The 20,867-nt window shown below is 38.6% G+C and overlaps 1 protein-coding gene across 1 annotated transcript in view; it reads left to right on the forward strand.

Annotated features, from left to right (window-relative positions):
- The window catches only part of HECW2 (HECT, C2 and WW domain containing E3 ubiquitin protein ligase 2), a 123,876-nt gene extending 105,536 nt beyond the window's left edge, over positions 1-18,340 (forward strand). Inside the window, exons 21-29 of the mRNA XM_015867659.2 lie at positions 1,516-1,629; positions 5,289-5,441; positions 6,787-6,885; positions 8,736-8,865; positions 9,439-9,585; positions 10,172-10,286; positions 10,722-10,807; positions 11,541-11,653; positions 15,626-18,340. Of these exons, the coding sequence (XP_015723145.1) occupies positions 1,516-1,629; positions 5,289-5,441; positions 6,787-6,885; positions 8,736-8,865; positions 9,439-9,585; positions 10,172-10,286; positions 10,722-10,807; positions 11,541-11,653; positions 15,626-15,737 (1,069 nt within the window). The 3' untranslated portion in view covers positions 15,738-18,340. The remainder of the gene's footprint in view (positions 1-1,515; positions 1,630-5,288; positions 5,442-6,786; positions 6,886-8,735; positions 8,866-9,438; positions 9,586-10,171; positions 10,287-10,721; positions 10,808-11,540; positions 11,654-15,625) is intronic.
- Positions 18,341-20,867: the final 2,527 nt, after the last annotated feature.

A 20,867-nucleotide genomic window follows, 5' to 3' on the forward strand; every position in this document is an offset into this window, starting at 1 on the left:
GCTGTAACATTAAGGATCATCATCATCAGAGATACTTTCATAATGTTGTAAATCACTAACTCTTGTGCCAGGTAAAAGGAAAACTCACATGCTTTAGGCAAATCAACATCAGTTGTAATATTAAAGTACACTTCCTCCCAAACAAGTTGACATTCTAATTGTCTCCCTTCAACATAAGGAAAAACCCTTGAAAATCCTTTCTTCTGCTAGAATTAGGGTGTGTTTTCCCCAGACAGTCTCTTCTTACATTTTGCAGGAATTTATGCAGAGCTCAGACTTTGTTTATGGGACTTTGTTAAAAGTAATTCCACAATTGACATAGGGTTTAAGTGGTGGTGTTTAGACAGTCCTAAGAAGCAGATGTCAAACATAATTTTCCTATAATGTAATGAAGTCATAAACCCCTGAAAGATTCATCTGTGAAGATTTTGTCATAAATATGAGGGCAAATACCAGAGAATGATGTCTGCTACCTGTGAGATCTATTACATCTTTTGTTTTGTTTTTTTCCTGACTCATTTGCCATCACACTGAGGTTTTTTAAAGCAGAAAATGCTTGGCTTTGAACAGTTTTCCCTGAGTTCCCAAGCACGTGCTGACCTGCTCCTTTCTTTCAAACTACAGCTCCAGCAGTTTTCCTACTGCCTGGGTTTTCTTGTTGCGCTCGATACTTCCTGGTTTCCTCCTCTGCAGGCCAGCACACTGCAACCACTGACTGCTGCATGAGCAGTAAGACAGCAAGGGCTTTGCAAGATGGCATGTGGAGGGGCAAGTTGCCTGTGTGTGGGGCACAGCTCCAAGCTTGGGTCTGACTGACTGATCAAACACATTCATAAGACAGTATTTGAATGTAAGACAAGCCAAGTTTCAGGAATCTAATTAAACACGGTTCTTTGGCAAAGGATGAAAAGTCTAAGTAGGATTCTTTCACCTCATATTTCAGATCTTTATGATGACTCCTTGATTTCACAATTTTTCTGTTAAAAGATATAGTGTGTTTTTCTATGTGATGCCTCAGTTTGGTTTTGGACAGTTACTGTTCCTTCTGGTCTTGTCGTCTCATCACACCTACACTGGGGTTAATGTAGAGGTGTTTAGTTCCAGAGTTGTCATTTGGTGACTTTCACACAGGTTCATCTTTTGCCTTGTTATGAGATGGATTTCTACATAAGCATTAGATTGTTGCTTACAGTAAGACTAATTTACATCCTTGCAGAAGAATTTTAGGCTTACTGAAAACGCTTGTTTCAGGCCTTTTTCCACTGTGGTCTCAATGTAAGAAAAAAATAGGGTGGAAAAATCAAAACAACACTTCTTTGTACAAGGCATATTACTGAAATGTTCAGTAGATGCTTCTGGGTTCTGACAGACAGAAGCTTCCTGGTGTGGATCAAATTATCCAGCAAAATGGGTATCAGAGCTCTAAAGTCACCCTGTACCTTGTAGTGTAAGTAGATATTTACAAATGTGATTATTATTCATGAATTACTCTTTCAATGTTGTTTTGCTTTTCAGATTAATAATCAGGAGAGATCACTTGCTTGAAGATGCCTTTAACCAGATTATGGGTTACTCAAGGAAAGACTTGCAGAGAAATAAGCTCTATGTTACATTTGTTGGGGAAGAAGGGTAAGTAGAACGGGGAAGTAAATGTAATCTCTAAACTGTCTTGCAGCTGTGCTGTTTTGCTGAAGTTTTTGTGGTCTAGAGTGAAAAGAGGAAGGATTGTGGTCAGGAAATGCCACATATACGAGCCTTAGAACATACAGCTGTTCAGGATGACTTTTTTAAGCTTTGTGAAATATAATGCATCCTGCCTTTGCAGAAATAATACATGTGTTTATGTGAATTTTCACAATAGTTAGTGTGTGTTTCAGAGTGTTGCTGGGAAAGCAAAGAGAAAAACAAACTGCTTTCTTCTGTTATTCATATTTCTTTTCTGTCAGTGCTGTTATTGTATCTCTAGTGCCTGTTCAAAGACAGCTGCCATTTGCTGGAGAGGGAGCGCTTCCAGAACAGGCTAGATGCTTAATCCCTAAGTGTTTTCTAAGGCAATGGGAGCAGAAGGCCCTCTGTGCTGCAGGAGGTTCTCATCATCTTTCTAGGCCATGGCCTGTTTCACAAATCAAAGCAATCAGGCCATTGCCAGTTGTCAAATAAACACAGATATCCCTGACATAAAGTCACTTCGGAGGATGCTCGGTCTGTGTCTGATGGAAATCTGATGTCATATAGATTGTGAGGTGCACATTACTAGGCAAGATGTGATTCGTTTTTCTTTGCAAGTGTAAGTGGAACCATGTACTGATTACCTGTTTTTGTCTCTTATTTTGCATCTCCTTTGTCAGCTCTTAAAGCCTTTTGCACTAGGCACAAACATTTTTATGGATATATTTCATGGGTGTTTTTCTAAAGAAGTTGGAAGTCTTGTTCTCTGATATTTAGGAAAATGCAGCACACAGCTGTTGGAATGCTGTAGTATGCACTATTGCCATGCAATGTGCAAATCTACTTCTAAAATAGATAAGTTGTTATAGAGACATCTCATACGAGATTAGATTACTTTGAAAACTATGTAAAGTTTACCCTGAGCTACTTGCTGCTAATAAAGACCTGGTGAAGTCTTAAAATGTTGGCAGCTGAGAGCCAAGTGTGGACTTGTTCGTATAAATAATATCACTGTGCTGTCTGAGGAAAAACTCAGAACTGGAATGACGAGGCTGATGCAGGATGAGATTACACTGTATTGACGGAGCAGGGTGGGGATGCAGCAGCGAGGTCTGTCTTGCACAGCCCTACCGGCCTTCATTTTTGCTGCTGCAGCCTCAACTCAGATTTAAAAATGAAAGGGGGAAATTTGAAAGTCATACACGAGATAGAGATTGACCCAGATAGACCGTCTCCTTTCATCAGACATCAGGCATTTCCTCACTTAGTACAGCGAGATGAAGAGTGACCTGGAAGAGGAGGTGACGCATACTGTTTCCTCTATATCTAGCTTTAAACAGGACTCTCTTCTTAATGGAAAAGAATGAGTTAATTGAGAGTAAATTAAAATGACGTCAATTCTCTATTTACAAATCTCTGTTGTGAATGAAGAAAGGATATGTGCAAACAGTATTGTTTCATCAGAGATGGTGCAAGAATATGTATCACATTGAGCTATTCATTTGGCTAGGCGTAGAAAGACAGGTCAGGGTGGAGGAGAGGAGAAAAAATACTGGAGGTGAATCTTCTACTTGTTTCTCCTTTCTTTAAGAAAATTCACTGGAAGTTTGCTGTTGCATTGCTTTTCCTCTTGGTAGAGAGGTCTAAGACTTAAAGTAACGTGAAATAGAATCCTCCCAGATTAAAACATTCTGAGTAACTTTTGTTGGTGTACGTGTTAGTGAGCAATGCAGGCATAGTTAATTTTTTGTAAATCTCATAATGTTTGGTGTTTTCCTCGAACCTTCGGTTTCTACAGTTGTGTAACTGATGCTAGTTTATTGTTTTTTTGCATTTGTACTTCATTTGGAGGAAGTGAAGAGAATTTTGATGCAAAGAATATGATTTCTTGAAGTTATTTTCCCTAAGTTCTATGAACTATTAGCAGAAGCTGGTTTGTGTTTGTAGTGAGAAATCTGAAATATTAATGGCGCTTCCCAGGAGACGTGAGTCACGTTGCCAACAACATATTTCTCTGCTCCTGAATACCCAAATGCCCTACAGTTGCAGCTGCTGTGCGGTTGCATACCTCTTGTATGAAGTTTTCTCACCCTTGTGCCAAGCCTTTAATTGTGGGATAAATCTGACTGACAGTGCAGGACTCTCATGATTGATTTATTTAGCATGACTCACAGTAACACCATGTACAAAGGGAACTGTATGCAATGGCTGATAGTCAGGCACACAGTTTCTGTTCCATCTTCAGTTTTCAGTGAGTCTAATTATCCCAGAAGTCTGTAAGAGTGTTCCAGACAACCCTTTCTTGATCTGGTATTTGTGCCAAGATTATGATCCAACAGTTGTCCATGATATCAAACTGTTATTTTTTTCCTGCAAATTGAGGATGGAATCTGCCCTTCTTGCCAGGGTAAGAATCTGTTTCAGTACTTTGCTTCTGAAGCTTAGCACAAGCAAAGTGCTTCCAAATGACTGAAGGGAAAATATTTTTCCTTCAACAGAATAAAGAGGCTTTGTCCTCAACTTGATAATGGTACCTCACTTGTATTTTCCTGACAACATCGTCCTCAGAAAGAACTCTCATCTGTGCATATCTCCTGTTAAAGATCATGAGCCAAAACATTAGTAGCAGGAGTCCTGTACGAAAGCTGACTTTCTCTATGATGCTTTTGTCTGTGTGTTCTCTTAGTACTAAAACAAGACCTTCATAAAAGTCAAGTGTGAATTTTTCAAGCTATTGAAAATCTTTTTGTTAGGACTACAGTAACCTCTCCTCCCCATAGGAAAATATCTTATTTTCTACCTCTACCAGGGCATTAACTTCGTGCTTAACTCATTTTGTTGTTGACTTGCAGCATAGTGTCACAACTCTTAGTCTTAGTGCTTTGTCAGCAGTGAGTTTGTTTATGATTCAAGAAGAGGTTATTTAGATTCCTTGTTCATTAGAACAGGAATCTTGAAATAGAAGAAAAAAAAAAAAAAAAAAAAAAAAACAAAAAAACCCCAAACCCAAAAAAAAAAAACCAAAAAAACCCCAACCCCAAAAACAACAAAAACAAAGGAAATATGCTCACCAAAAGACATTTAAGTGCACTCAACTTTGGAAGACAGTCAAGAAAATTTAGACCAAGAAAGAGAACTCGCTTAAGTAATATCAGATTATATTGCTGGGAAAAACAGAAATATTATCCTTCAAACTGCCCTTATTGTTGTAAGTCTGCATGGACAAAATATGACAATTTTCCATTTTCATTCCTAATTTATCAGATGCTGATAGGTCTGATGTTGCCTCTTTTCCTGTTTCCTCTCCCTCCCCTCAGACACTACTTGCCTTCACCTCCATTTATTTGGTTATAGTCTCATGGCAAAAAAACCCACCATTACAGCTTAAGCCAAAAATTTTGATGTAGAGCATTTCCTTCCAGACCTCCAAGTCATTCCATTTCAGAGGATCCTCGCAAGGACTTTACATCCCTTGGCATTGAGCAATCTGCTGGATAAGGGTTCTGGTTAAAATCTTAGGAAATTTTAATGGCAAATGTACTGTAAGGAATGTAAATGCAAAGAAGTGTTCCTTTGCACGTGATAAACACTGTATAGTAATGTCAAGTTTCCTTTTAAAGGCTGGACTACAGTGGCCCCTCTCGAGAATTCTTTTTCCTTCTGTCTCAGGAGCTCTTCAATCCATATTACGGGCTGTTTGAGTATTCAGCCAATGACACCTACACAGTACAAATAAGTCCCATGTCTGCTTTTGTAGACAATCACCACGAGTGGTAAGGATTATTTCTTTTGTCTTTGCTTTTCAAGTATCTTTGTCTTTTCTGCTGTCCTCATTTGCAGAGAATGCTTATGTTTGCTCAGATGTATAGAACATAGTTGGATCTTTTTAACCAGCAAAAAAGTGATTGCATTTCTATAGAATTTCCTCATTTTGTTTTCTCTTGTGGTGGTTTTAAATGATCTTATTTCTCACGAGGTCAGCAAAAGTGTGGTTTGGAACATGTATCGTGGGATTATCTCACAATACAACGTTCTGGGTTTCTTGTACTTTAGCAGACAGTCACTTCATGAAATCAAAGTTAACTCCTTGTGCATTAAAAATGCGTGAGATTTTGGGTTGTTGTCAACTAAGAATATTAAGGGAGATTTCAAGGAGGTGCTATTATATATTTGTTTATCCACTGGAGGTATCTTAATTAAAGGGGAAGGCTGATGGTTACATAGCTCTTAAGCAAAGACTATGCTATGTACAGGTATGCTTCTAAAATAGTTGGCAATCTTTTTTTAATCTCTTTTTCACACTTATAAGGCAGTTCAGATCATGGCATCTCTGAAAGTTTATAGATGTTTTCACTGAATATCAACAGACAATTCTGCCATGTAAGCAGTTATAATGCAGTAATAGTGCCAACTGCTCATATAGGTAGGATGGAGAGGTACTGGGCTCTTATTGGTTAAAAGCCATTTGTGAAGAGTGGATATCTGTGAGGAGTCTCATTAACAGTTTTTAAGTTAAATACCCACCAAAATAAAAACAAGAAGAAGAAAGAGAAAGGGAAGATGAATGTGGTTATCTTGACATGAGGCAGTGCGATAAAAAAAAATTAAGGAAGCAAAATAAAAAGCTTCTAGCCACTGTTTGTGAAAATACATACAGAGATCTGTAATCACCAGTCAGAAGAGGGAGCAAAAAGCAACTGTATGCAGGAACACAGTGACAAGTGTCAGTCTGGGGAAGTGGAGGAACCTTCAGCCTCCCGGTGGCACTAGTACAAGTTAATCCTAGACAAGGTCTGTAAAGAAAATGAACAGTTATTATCAAGTTGTAAGATGTCTTACAGAGGTAGATGGGGTTAAGTATGGATTTGGCATTTCTAAGAAGCTACAACTTGGATATCTGAGGGATGTTCTGCACTCTTCAAACTTGCATATGTATATTTTTTTTTCTGTGCTCTTATGAGAACATAAAAGGAAAAGAAAAAAAGAAAAGAACGCCACATTTTAGGCATAGCCCTCTGACTTGCCAGTGCTGTTTGGATGTATAAATAAGTTTTGATGACAGAGCAGTGTACAAACCACAATGTCTCAGTACAGTGATCATAACTCTTTGTCTTTTAGGTTCAGGTTTAGTGGTCGAATCCTTGGTCTTGCTCTGATACATCAATATTTGCTGGATGCCTTCTTTACACGGCCCTTCTATAAAGCCCTCCTCCGAATGTGAGTAGAATTGTTCAGTCTCCTTTTTTGGTTTCCTTGCCCATGGACAATAGCATTTTGTGCACGGGTATCTTATCCTCAGAATGACAAGCCTTTATGTGTAAATCAGTCATTTCATTTTAATCCAGCATATTTTTAAAAGGTTCCTTGTTGCTGACTGTGGTGTTACCTAATAACTTGGAATGCTCTCCCTACTAATTTCATACCGATCTGTGTGATTTGTTTATACTATATTATCAGCTTTCTTTACAAAATCCTGCATTTGAGCTAGTTAGAATGAAATGCTGTGGTTTTGTTCTAGATATTAATAGAGATGTTATTCATGTGTCTAGTAATGACTCATAAGATAGGATGTGAATCACTTCTGAACTTAGACTGCGAGACTTGAATTCTCTGATTGCAGCCAGTCTCCATTTTGAGGAGCTTTACTTTGATGTGCTTCAGACTGGATTTTCAGAACTGCTGCTGTTCTGGCTTAAACAATGTGCCTAGCATGTCTGGAAGTTAAGGCATAATGAACTTAAGGCACTTCAGTTTTTGTCCTCAGTTTTGAAGCAGTTATGGAGAAGCCTGGAAGGATATCATAGAACCTTTTGCGTTGGAAGGGACTTATCAAGGTCATTTGGTCCTAATCCCCTGCAAAGAACAGGGACATCTGCACTAGATAAGGTTGCTCAGAGCCTGGTCCAGCCTGACATTGAATGTCTGCAAGAATGGGGGCATGTTTCTTCAAATTATCATACATTTTAATAGCGAGGAGTAATGCATGTGTATGTTTGAAGTTCCTAATTGCTGACAGTATCATTTCAGTGAGAATGAGGACTTGCCCCAGATGGACTTTAATAATAATATTGTTTAACTACCCAGTTAAATTAATTATTTAACTCTGTGGTTCTCTGAGCAGTTAAGTGATGATGTGAATACTTTTGTATGCAGCCTATTTTCTGCAATTTCCTCATCACAGCCACAGATCTTTGCTTTCCTCAGAGCTAGGAGCCATCCAAAGTGTCTCTGCAGATGGAGCATTGTGCTCAGCCCATCTGCTTTGATGTAGGGACTGTTACTGCAGGGTGTCCCTTCAAGTACATTTGAGAGTCCAATAAAAGTATATGACTTCTTAATGACTTTTTACATGCCCAAGAATGGTAGCAGGCAGGAAACCCTACTGATAAAAAGCAGCTGACACATGATTAGACACAGTGTGCTATTTCACAGCACAAGTTATTACTCAGAATTAAGAAGAATTGCAGAATTTGCTACTCTAGTATTAAATACTGTCACAACTTCACATATTCAAATCTTGGAGAAGAGACTGTTAAAGACAGCAAGGGCAGCTGGCTCACAGGTTGGATTTGTCAACAAAAGACCAGGCTCAGGGAAATATGGCAGATGTTAAGGGAAAAAAAAGGCTATCTTTGTGATAAGAAGACAATGTAAACTGACTTCTTTTCACAGTGAAGGGACAAGAAGACCATAAGTAAAAGGGATTGTTACAGAAAATGTACAGTTTCTTCGCTGATTAGAAGTTTTTATCTCTTCGGTGTATATATTTTCATAATTTCAAAATATTCTTTACAGAAAATATGAGATGGACTCACTTTAAACTTGGAAAAAGCAAGTGAATAAATTTTGGGGCTTTAAAAATGCATAAATTCAGTTTGAGCGATACAGTAGCTGCTATTGTTAGGGAAATAAAGGGAGATTTGAAATAGCATCTTCTTTATTCTGTTCATGTTTCTCACAGCTGACGTTACTCCCAGTCTGTTTTGCAGGACTGTTCTGAGCTTTGCTGCTGAGCACACACTACTGCTGTCATTTGTGTTTATGTGTTTTGGTTTTGTTTATGTTAGACTCTGTGATCTGAGTGACCTGGAATACCTTGATGAGGAGTTTCACCAGAGTTTGCAATGGATGAAAGATAATGACATACATGATATCCTGGATCTCACATTTACTGTAAATGAAGAAGTTTTTGGGCAGGTGTGCAAGATTCCTAATTTCTTTCTTCTCTGTATTCCGCTCCTAGATAAGCATTTCAATGGGCAGAAAAATGCCTGTCATTCCATGCTGATTTGAACTTCTTTTTATGAAATTCTGTTTGATGAAAACGATGTTGAAATTTCAAGAGTAGTTATTATTTTGAACCTGTCAAACGTGTGTTTCAGGTTAAGGAGACTTTCTGGAAACTATCTGAAATATCAGCATTTTTGATTGCTCTGCTGGAGGTGGATTCCCTAAATTTCATAGCGCTAGAGTTAGCATTCAGAGGCATTGCAACACCTTTATTGGGATATTATTTAGAGACTTTGCTATTTTAATCTTTGTAATTTTTTCTTTTTCTTTTTGAGCTTCTTCTACTCATTTGCACTAACTATAGTTTAATAAAAACAAACAAACAAAAAAAGATTTATTTTGTATTGTCTTATTTCACATATTCCAATTTGCTAACGTGAGTCTTTGCTAATGTCCTTGAGGAATTATTCAACTTTAAAGGTTTAAATTGTTGTGATTATTTCTTTTATCTTAATGATGCTGTGATTGTTTTCTTCTAAGATCACAGAACGGGAATTGAAGCCGGGGGGTGCCAACATTCCAGTCACAGAAAAAAACAAGAAAGAATATATAGAAAGAATGGTAAAATGGAGGATTGAGAGAGGAGTTGTACAACAGACAGAAAGTCTAGTTCGTGGTTTCTATGAGGTAAAAAAATTTCAGCTGGAATTTACTTTCTTTTTTATTCTCCCAAAGTGTTTTTCTCCTTGTATACATTTCCCAAATAAGTAGTCCCAGAACACTGGTGCATGTATAGTCAATTGGAAGTGCCCATACAGTGTCTTTGTGTGTGTGCAAAAATCAGCGCTAGTCGTTGACTTAAACTCTATGGTTACTTATCTTGTTAAAACTGGTAGATAGTTTTGATCATTGTTTGTATGATTGGCAGTGCTAACATGAGCAGTCTTTTTATGCTTGGTGGTTTTTAGTGCATACTATACTCAGCATAATACAGCCAAATGTATTTCAAGTCTTTTATACCTTACCTGCCTTATCAGAAACAATTAAATGGGATGTATCGAACTTTATTTGTCCTGTAATCATTCGGTATTATTTGCCAGGAAGTTTCTACCCCAAGCACTGTGGTCCTCCAGTATAACTGTTTGAAACTGCATCCTAATAAATAGGTATTTGCCTTTAAAAAGGAAAAATATTAATACTAATCCTATCAATTCATGAGACAGATGTTATTTCATGAATGTCTGAATAAGAGATGAGCCTTTTTCTTTAACAGGTGGTTGATGCAAGGCTTGTGTCTGTATTTGATGCAAGAGAACTGGAACTGGTCATAGCTGGAACAGCAGAAATTGACTTGAGTGACTGGAGAAATAATACAGAATATAGAGGAGGTAACATCATTTGTTCACTGACTGTACTGGGGGACTTCTATCAAGAAGATGAGAGATAATCCCAGAGACTGCAGTCTGGTTGTTAAGAACCATAGAAGAGCACTGGGAGATTTGAGAACTCCAAAAGAAACGTTGCAGTTTTAAATACATAAATAGCAAAGCACTGGAATATTTCAAGAACTGCCTTTCCTCTCAGTGATGGATTAATGAAAGGCATGCGTGCAAAAAGAGATTTAATTTCTTTTTGTCCCTGTAAATTGATTCTCTAAGATTTGTAAATATTTCAGGAGGTGTTTTCTATTGTCTGCCTTTTGCTGCAGCTGGTTAAGAAATGCTGCATTATAGTGACAAGGGCTAAATTAGGAAAGACATATTACTGTCTTCTCAAACACTTTTGTAGTATTAAAGCTATGAAGCCTCTTCTTGTTTTAACAGGTTATCATGACAATCACATTGTAATTCGGTGGTTCTGGGCAGCTGTGGAAAGATTCAACAATGAGCAACGACTAAGACTTTTGCAGGTAAGAAATGAAGTGTTGTGAATAGAAATTGTTTGTCTCTAAAAATTACTGCTAAACTAGTTTTACCTGGGTTTATGTTATCCAAATATAATGATGATGCTGGTAATCTGAACAGCATCAGATTCTAACTTTCAATAATTTTAAGTGACTGAAGCTCACAGTTTGTATTCTCATTTAACTTTACGTCTGATCATTGAGTTACCCATATGAGCAGAACAAAGGAGCGTTTTGCTATTTAAGCACTTCAGAATGTAGTCCTTTTCCTATAGCATCTACTGCTGTTTATGATGATACTGAAATGCACAGGGCCAAAAAAGCCTTACACAAAGCCTACATGATTATTTTTTCTCGGTTCCTCTTCATAAAGAGTAAAAACAGCAGGGAGAAAAAAACACAACACCTTGCGCCTAAGCTAAAATAACTTGAAATTAATAGTGTTTTCTTCTATGGAGCTTATGTAGGATAATTTCCCTTATCCTGGCTTTCAGAGAGAACTCTTTTGAAGGAAATTTATCTTGGAAGTTGTCTCTTCTGAAGCCCTATCAGGAAGCGACCTATTTTCCTCCATCCTGCATTTAAAGTAGCATTTATTACTTGTGACTCACAAATTTCCTTATTTTGCAAATGCTTTTACATAAGCATTTGGACTTCAGTGAGTATGCTGATAGAAATAACTAACTAACCTGCACCATCTGTGTATCCAGTGTTCTTGATCCTTTGTTTGTGCTGGCAGTTTGTTACAGGCACATCCAGCATACCTTATGAAGGGTTTGCCTCTCTGAGAGGGAGCAATGGGCCAAGAAGGTTCTGCGTAGAGAAGTGGGGGAAGATCACTGCCCTTCCAAGGTACAACCAAGTGAATAAATTGCATTAGTGATGTTAGTACTAGAGTTACTTTGGAATATTAGTTATTGGGATGACAGATAAAAAAGCTTGAAATGAATAAGCAAACATGTGTCGCTTTACATGAAAACTCATTATTCCACTGTCACGCATTTTTTCTTTTAAATTATTTTTTTGTTCTCATAGGATGGACAAGGCAACATAACTGTGTTTGATGTTTATATTTGAATGCCTTTTTGGATGGGAAATTATTTTAGAATGATCATTATTGATTTTGTTATATTTTGTTTGATTAAATATGCAGTTATTTACTTACTGAATGTTGCAAGGTGGTTGTCCAGCACAGGGAGGGTATGTCTGATCAGCAGCCCTTAGATGCTTCCTCCAGCTAAATGTCAGAGGTGGGGACATCGGTCAGCTTCTGCCTGCAGGACCAATGAATTACACTTTTAAAGTCAAAGAGACAGAGAAATTACTATGAGATCCAGACACAGCAGGAGGCCTTTAAGCAAAGCCATCTTACCAGCTTACCTTACAAGCAGGTTCTGGAAATGTGTATTTCAAAACAAATACTTGATATCTTTTGAAGGATTAGCAATACCTGGTAGTCAGATCAGCCTACTTTATAATTTATGAACCTATGAACTAGTTTTAATGATGTTTAAAAAAAAAAACCCTTTAATTTGGGACTTCAAAATCAAATTACTTTTCTTGTTAGTTTAAGTAAGAAAATGAGTTGCAGGAGCCTATTTCTGTATTCTCTAGTACTGAAATACCTGATGTTAACGAAGACTTCAGTGTAGAAAAGGTCACAACATGCCTGAACAGGATGATCAGAATTTCCTCTGAAAAAGTTATGCTGAGTCCTAATTGTATTGAACAGCAGAATAAAACTTGTTCCTATAGAGCAACATGGAGCAATCTGTTGAGAATGAACATTCAGTTCAGTTAGTTAGTGGGAAGTGCCAGCTCCTCAATTGAGGAGAATTATGAAGTGTAACTAATGATTCTGTTGTTTAGGGAAACTTTTGTTTCTGTCACTGTGGATGGCTTTTAACATACTTACATAAATGTGGGTGTTAGAATAACCCAACGCTACAAGTTGTTTGTTAACTGTATGTGACAAACATCTTGCAGTTGTTGTGAGCTGGCAGTTCCTGACATTCACGTGTAGAACTTTGGTCTCATAAAAAAATAAATGATGTTCCACGCTTATACTTGAGTGGACTAAGCCCTTAGCAGAAAGCTGTATTTGCACTTTTAAGTATCTAGTTCCTGTGTACAGCCTCAGCTTCAGCCTGTGTCTCAACAGCTTCAGAGACTTAGCGTGCAAACACCAAGTAGTACTGGCTAGGAGGTAAGACATTGTTAAGAGTGACCCTGAATAGCAAACTTTGAAGAGGTTTCCAAAAAAGCCCTGTCTGTAAACACTACTGGATCTGTGAGGTGTATCAGGTTCGCAGAATCTCAGGGTTTGCAAGAGTTCATTGAGCCCAACCCCCTTCTAAACCAGGTACCCTACAGTTGGTTGCATGTGTAGGCATCCAGCCAGATCTTGAATATCTTCATAGAGGGAGACTACACAACCTCCCTGGGCAGCCTGTTCCAGTGCTCCATCACCCTTACTGTAGAGCTCTTCCACATGTTAATATGGAACTTACTGTATTTTAGGCCATTACTCCTTGTCCTATCACTGCGTATTACCAGGAAGTGCCTGGCCTCATCCGTTTGCCTCCCACCTCCGTTTAGATATTTATGAACATTTATCAGATCCTTTCTCAGTCTTCTTTTCCCCAGGCTGAACACACACAGGTTACTCAGCCTTTCCTCACAGGGGAGGTGCTCCAGGCCCTCTGTCATCTTCATCCCTAAGTTACACACACAGGCTGGGCTTGAGAGCAGCCTTGAGGAGAAGGATTTGGGAGTGTCAGTTGATGAAAGATTCTGCATAAGCCGGCAATGTGCTTGTAACCCAGAAAGCCAGCTGTATGCTGGGTTGCATCAAGACAAGCATGACCCTGTACTGTGAGGGCACTGGCACAGGTTGCCTAGTGAGGTTGTGAGTGCCCCCACCCTGGAGGCACTCAAGGCCAGGCTGGATGGGGCTGTGAGCAACCTGGTCTAGAGGGAGTTGTTCCTGCCTGTAGCAGGAGGGTTGGAACCAGATGATCTTAAAGGTCCTTTCCAACCCAAACCATTCTATGATTTTGTGTTTTTGCTACTGTAATACTGTTCAAATTACAATGAAGTGAAGCTTAACTGGAAATCTGGACTTCAGGAACCAAGTTATTTTTCATGTTGTCCTCAAATGTGAGTCCAGGAACATGGAAGTCTTGTTTCCACACGGTTTGAGATGATGGAGTGGGAAAATGTTGTCCAGGGGAACAAAGAAAAACAACAAACAACCTTTCTTCCTGAAGCCTTAAGAAGTTTCTCGTAAGGGTGAGAAAGAGATTCCCACAATAGACCAAGATCTTAAGTTTTTGTCTTTTTTAATGACTTGGTTTTCCAAAGTAGGTGATGATGTTCTCAAAATTGCCCTCAAAATTAAGATAAAACTCAATTCTCTTAATAAACGTAAATGATATGCCAAATTGCTATTAAGCCTTTGCTAATTATATGCTATGTCTTTCACAACTTGTGGTTTTACAGCCCACACAGCATGATCCATACTTCTAATGAGTGGTTTCCAGCCCAATGCAGCAGAAGCATGCGGTTAAGCTGCAAATTGCATGAGACTCTGCCATAGTTTACTGTGATTGCTAAGCCATTCCAGACACCTTGCTCCAATTGTCCATTTGCTGCCAGGTCTAAATCAGCCTCTTTCTTCTAAGTGGAAACTTCTATAGAAAAAGAAAAATACACTGTTACTTTGGTTTTGGAAAGGCAAAACAGAAAAGCAAAGAAAGCTTTCTTCCAAGAGCCTTAGTGAGGTGGCAGAGTGAAGAAGTTTTTACTGAGCTGCTGGAGCTCATGCTGGGGAAATGTAGGCTTTGGTAATAAAGCTTCAAAGTGGAGAAGATACCTCTTCCAGCTTGTCTTCCCAACATTTTTTCTCAAGAACTCATCAGGTTAATAGTTCTATCTATTTCACTAGATCTGTTTCACTGTTGTATTTTAGTAAGTATTATTCTTGGCGTGCCCTGGGGGTCAGGCCACACTACCCATTATTCCACTAAGAGAAGAAAGATGCATTACTTCCCTTTTTATTCCTTGGAAGGGGTCTCAAGATTTAGTTCAAAGGTGGACTTTGGAATCTGAGCAAGAAACCAACCATGTGATTTTTCTCTTAAGAAGGCACAGTGGTGTTTTATAGCTACTTGCATAGTTCTGTGTAATTACAAACAGTAAATCTAAAGGTCATTGACTTGCTGGGTTGAATACACTGATAGTGCTCGTGCTTATTTACAACAACTTCTCAGAAACACGATCAATGCTGAGGAATCATGCAAGGAAAAGCATTCGATTTGTCTGTCCTTAATTACCACGCGATTGTTTCCTTGAAATACTTAGCATATCATTTAATGTTTCATCAAATCTAGTACCTTGTGCATATTCATCATCCTGCGATGGATTACAAATACCGTATTCAGGTATCATCCATATAAAAAAAAAACAAACAACACAACTTCTAAGATAGATTGAAAACTAATGTTTCATAGTAGACTACTTGAATTGTATTACGTTACAGCATTCTTGTCCTGTGCACGTTTAACGGGTAAAATTTATCACATGTCTTTTGAGCTGTAAGTATGTTTCTGAATGCCTTAATGAATGCATCTTACTGGCTTGTTATAATCAGAAAAATGTACATTAAACCTCACTACTTGTTTGGTTGGAAAACATCATTTGAGAGAGCAAGATCTTCTGAAAGAACACTGTTTGGCCATTTATATGCGAGTGCATATCAGTCTACCTAATTTCTTTTGACCTTTTAGAATAATATACTTCTTTACCTCCTCTTTGTTCCCTCAGGGCTCACACTTGTTTCAATCGTCTGGACCTTCCCCCATATCCATCGTTCTCTATGCTGTATGAAAAACTGTTGACAGCAGTAGAAGAGACGAGTACTTTTGGACTTGAGTGATACACAAACCACAGTGCCCTGCTCTATGAACTTTTGTGGATCTGACTTCTCAAAGAACGAATGAACATTTGTACCGGATTTCAGATTGCCATTCCGATAATGAGGTTCCGTGAAAGAGCTTATGAAGCAATTAAAAAGCATTGTGATAGTGGCAGAATTCTCTACAGTGAATCTGGAGCGTGGCTGAAGTGTAGGGAAAACCAAGTCCTGCAATCCCTGCTTTTTCAGGATGATCAGACTTCCTATGTTTTGTTGTGAGGAAACAAGAAATGTGCGATCCCATGTTGAGGTCAGCCTGGCTACTGCAAAACTGACATGAGTCTGAAAACTGGATTTCACCAAAGTCGATGAATAGAAAATTCAAGTCAAAATGTGAAATCATTCAGGCCCCACCTACACAGTAAATCAGTGAAAAATCATACAATATACTTTTTGTTCTTTTTTTTTTGTTTTTTTTTTTCTTTTGTATATTCATGAAGGTACATTACTTAATGCCATGTGTTATAACAGCATATCCAGCACTTGATAAACCTAAGACTACGAGTGCCTGCTTGGGGTGCACCATAGAGTTCAAGTTCCTGGGGCAGAAGTGAATTGGAAGGAAAGTCAGCAAAGGATGCAACAACAATGGCTTGCATTAAGGAGGTTTGTGAAAATATGTTTGCCAGTGGTGTGTATGACAAAAGATGAGCTGTTATAATGAACTGAGAAACTTAATTGGACTGATTTTATGATTTATACTGCATGGAAACTATTTTAAGAAGAAACTAGCAATTTATCACAGCATATCAGGAACAAAAATCCTAACACGGTGACTTCTGTTTATTTTTATAGGTTCATTATATTATGTTTCTTAGATTGTAAACAGGAAACAAGCAAACTAAAATGCTCTTTCTGTTTTTGCCACTTTCCATGCTTGAACAGACATTCTGCTGGTGTTTATTCTTTGAGTATTCTCAAGGAAAAAAAAAAAAAATAGCCTTTTATTTTTATAAGAGTGAAAAAAAAACTCCCAAAAGTATTTTGCACTGAATGTACCAAAGTTGAAGGGACGTTATGATCTGAATGACAGCAAACTGCATCACTATCAACTATCTATAAAAACACTTAGGAACCAGGCTTTCTTCACGGTGCCATGTCTACAGATACCAGGACTGTGCACATAAGTAATAATTTTATAATACTCTATGTGATATTGTAATATGCATTTATTTTAAATGCAGCTGGATCATTTTTTCATGCATTGGATTACTTAATGCAGTGGAGTTTAATACAGACATTTCATATGCTCCCCACGACTTGTTATTTGTACAGCACCACAAAGCACTAGCTCATGTGGAAATCCACGAGCAACCTACTTTAAGATGAACCACTGGTCATAATGCCACTGTCACATATCAGAGAACTCCCACAAGATGTAAACTGTCCCTTAGTCTTGCATTTTCTTGCATTTTCACTGATAGTTTTCTTGCATTTTCACTGGTTTTCTTACCAAATGTGATTTGAAAGAGTTTTTATAGTCTATCAAACACTGCATGGACGCCAGTTTCTTTATGCTTAATTTTGCTGAAATACATGAGGCTTGCTTGCATCTATTTTTGGTACTTTCCTCCAGATGGTCTCGTGGAACACTGTTGCAGCTGCGCGCCCTTTCTCGTGCAGCTGCTGCTACAGAGTGCATCCACATTTCTTAAATTCCAGGAAGTTGCACTTGGATCCTGTACGACAAGAACACGAATCTAGTTTTGCGCTAGCAGTCGTGATAGCGCCAAAGCGCAGCACACTATTGTGTGAGAAAAGAAGCCTCTGAAGTAAATTTAATTTTCCTGCTTTGGAGACACTTGAAAGGGCATCTCGGGGAGGCATCCTGCGTGGTCCTGGGGAAGCATTTTTCCATGGAGGTGAGCGTCAGTAGAGGTGTTGTCAGTAAAGAGTGCCGTTCCACCCTCCAAGTTGGAAATCTATGTGCAGCCAGGCAGCACAGACTGAGGAAACCCTTCAGGCTTCCTGAGCAAACATTACACGTGCAAAGGAAAACCCAGTTGCAAAATCAGAGTGAAAGCCTTCTTTGATTTCAGGAATAATTGAGCTTCTGCATGACATTTGGGACTCCAATAGCCAAGTAACATAGGTTTTCTTGCACTACTTCTGGCTGGCATGAAATAGCAAAGAGAAATCCAATCATGTCTCCCTACTTTTAGACATATATTTACCAATCTTTGCTGAAACTGCATGTCACAGATTTTGCAGAATACAGATGAGCAGTAGGCAAATTGATTCTTTGTCAGGTAACTCCAGCATTGCTCACGTTTCATGTGATCCGTTCACTGAATAGCTGAAACTCCGGAACTCAAAGCAGAACACAACTTCTGCTTGGTTGAAGGACCGAAGAATTTTGTTTTTACAGTACTGTGTTATCTGTGGTCTAAAAAAAGAGATTTCCCAGGTGGAAACTGTAATTAGAAGTTTTGAACCAGAAACTCTTTGGAATGAAAACTTATAATATTTGGCACAAGTGAAGTTTATACTAGTCTGCCTTTAAGTTATGCTTTTGTACAAATCAAGAACAATAAATGCGTCTTGTCAGTTTTTATTTAAATATATTTTTTGCACACATTTGTTCTCTGTTTAGACATACACAACTGCAATTAGTCACAATGACCCATTATTCTGTAAAGATGTGACAGGATCGCCATTGTGGCAGCTGTCAAAAAAAGTCTGGAATCCATGTGGCATTAAGACCCAGAGAGACCGAGGAGAAGCTGCTTCCTGCTCTTTTGCTGCCAGCATTGCCTGGAGGACTCTCAAAAAACGTTATCTGAAAGTGGGAAGTGAGCTGCCCAGGTACGGCTACCCGTGCTGCCTCGAGCACACTATCAGCTGTATGTGATGATATAGGCAGTGTGATTGCTCTGAAGAGATTAGTAGGAAAGATGGACAGAAAATGAAGCCTGAGCTCTCTGAGGTCCCCACATCTCTTGGTTGCTGAGTGGAGTTTCTCCTTTCAGTGTGGGAAGCCATTTCCATTGAACGCATCCTGTGTGGAAGCTAACTTTAGTGTCCTGCAGATGGCTACAGCTGCTGACCACGGCCATTTAGTTATGCAGTCCTGTGGCAGGCACGAGGGTCAAGAATGGAGAAAGGTGAAAAAGCATTTCTGAAAGCCTTGCGCCTCCTCAGAGTTTCAGCCCCCAGCAAGCTGAGGTATTCTTTGTGTGCCTGGTGCTACCTCTCATCAGCTTAGCCAGAACACTCCTGAATACACCGGGAACGCTCGTAAGCATTGAACTGATGCAGTGTGGTGCCTGTTGGAACAAACAGTAAAGAATCTGCAAGCTAGAAGTACTTACTGTAGCAGTGCCGATGTTTTCATCCACAGCAGGTAGGAGAGTGCCATCCGTTACGTAGGTAGCACCATCAGCAAGCTGCAGGTTAGTTATGGAAGACATTTTTTCAATCCAAAATAAAATCTAATTTAACACAGTTCAGCTTATTGGAAACAAGCCTTATCCCCACTCTGCTGTCCTGCTGTTTTATCTTGTTATTCATCAAATATTGCCCACCCCCCCCTTCCCCTTTCTTTTTTTTTTTTTTTTTTTGCTTTTAAAATAGTTGTGCTTGTCCGTGTTGTGAACCCATCATAACAAGGTGGTAACGTTGTTCAGAGAGCATCTAGGGCAAAACCTATCTGCGTACTCTGCATTCCCTGTAATCTTCAGGGAAACTAAAAATGATGGCAGCAGCATGCTGGCAGCACATCAGATGAAGTTTCTGGCATGAGATGAACTGCCAAAGCAGCAGACTGGCATTTTGCTTAGTTTAAAATTAAAGGGGGGGAAAAAAGTTTTGAGGCTTCCTATATATTTTTATTTTCTATTTTCTTGAAAGTTTCAGCAACAACAAAAGCTTCCTTCAGAAGCATTAGCAGCATCTGGTTGCTAAATGTAGGCACAGCAGGGCTAACTGAGTTACTCCAGTGTGAACTGCGAAGGTTTGTGGAGGTATCTGCAAGTACACTGTCTGTGGGCTGAGGAAATCGTTCATAAAAGGGAGATCTGTGGTAGCTGTGTTTGAATAACCCGTGTAACTTCATTTCCTATAGAATGAAGCAAGTTAATTACTTTCGGCTATGAAACATATTTGTATTCAGTTATACTAGCAGGTACGTTTTCTTGCCACTGATTTTTTGTTGTTGTTGTGGGGGCAAAAGGGATAATTTATACTTGTTAGCACTAATGGGAATTAGTAAGTATGATCTCCAGTCATAAGATTATACACGTAACCTTAGAAGTTTTACTGCTAACCTTGAAATAATAATACTCAGCCACTGCTGCCATTTTCTCTTCTCATCTCTTCCTCCTTTAGGCATGTTGAAATCCAAGTGAAATTTCAGAGTAATTGCTCAAACCTGGCTCCTTAAATTGTTTGCTTTTTGGCCTTAGTATGCAGTGTGAAAGAACTGCAGAAGTAATAGGGATTAATGAGCTCACCCACCACAAGTAAAAGACCTTTAAGATGTGATCAGCATGATCACAGTGGCTGCTATGGGACTAGTCCAGCCTTTCGCTTAAATATTTTACAATAAGAAAGAATGCAAAGTGTTAAAGTTGAAATTCATTGCTTTCAGGAACAGGCAATATATGTTAAGTAAATAGTGGTATGAGGGGAGAACTGTCTTGTAAATCCACTACGTAAAAGCCTTATCATGACCCATGCCAAATAATATGCAAAACTGTTGACTGTAGAAACACAGTTTTCATGGTGCGTTTTGGTTTATTTATTGCACTTCTTTCAAAGAGATCACTGGCTTCGCAGTGCTTTTTCAGCTCAGTCTCATGCATATGTACTGGACTTCTAATATTTCAAATGCTCGTTGCTATAAAAAGAGTTTTATTGAAGTATTTCTAGTATTTTAAAGCAATTTTACTGTAAAAAAAAAAAACAATTCAAACAGAAAAGAAAGGTATTGTTTAGGTTAAAACTTCATTTAGTGCTCTGCTTTGCTCACAGCTGCATTATGCCATAGGAATCTTAAGGTGTTTTAAGCTCACAATTAATTTGAGGGCTCTTTTCAAAAACAGTGTCACTGTAATGACTCATTTGGCACTACTTAGATTCCTCCTGACCGCA

This window comes from Coturnix japonica, chromosome 7 (genome assembly GCF_001577835.2).
Source record: "Coturnix japonica isolate 7356 chromosome 7, Coturnix japonica 2.1, whole genome shotgun sequence".
Classification (NCBI taxonomy): Eukaryota; Metazoa; Chordata; class Aves; order Galliformes; family Phasianidae; genus Coturnix; species Coturnix japonica.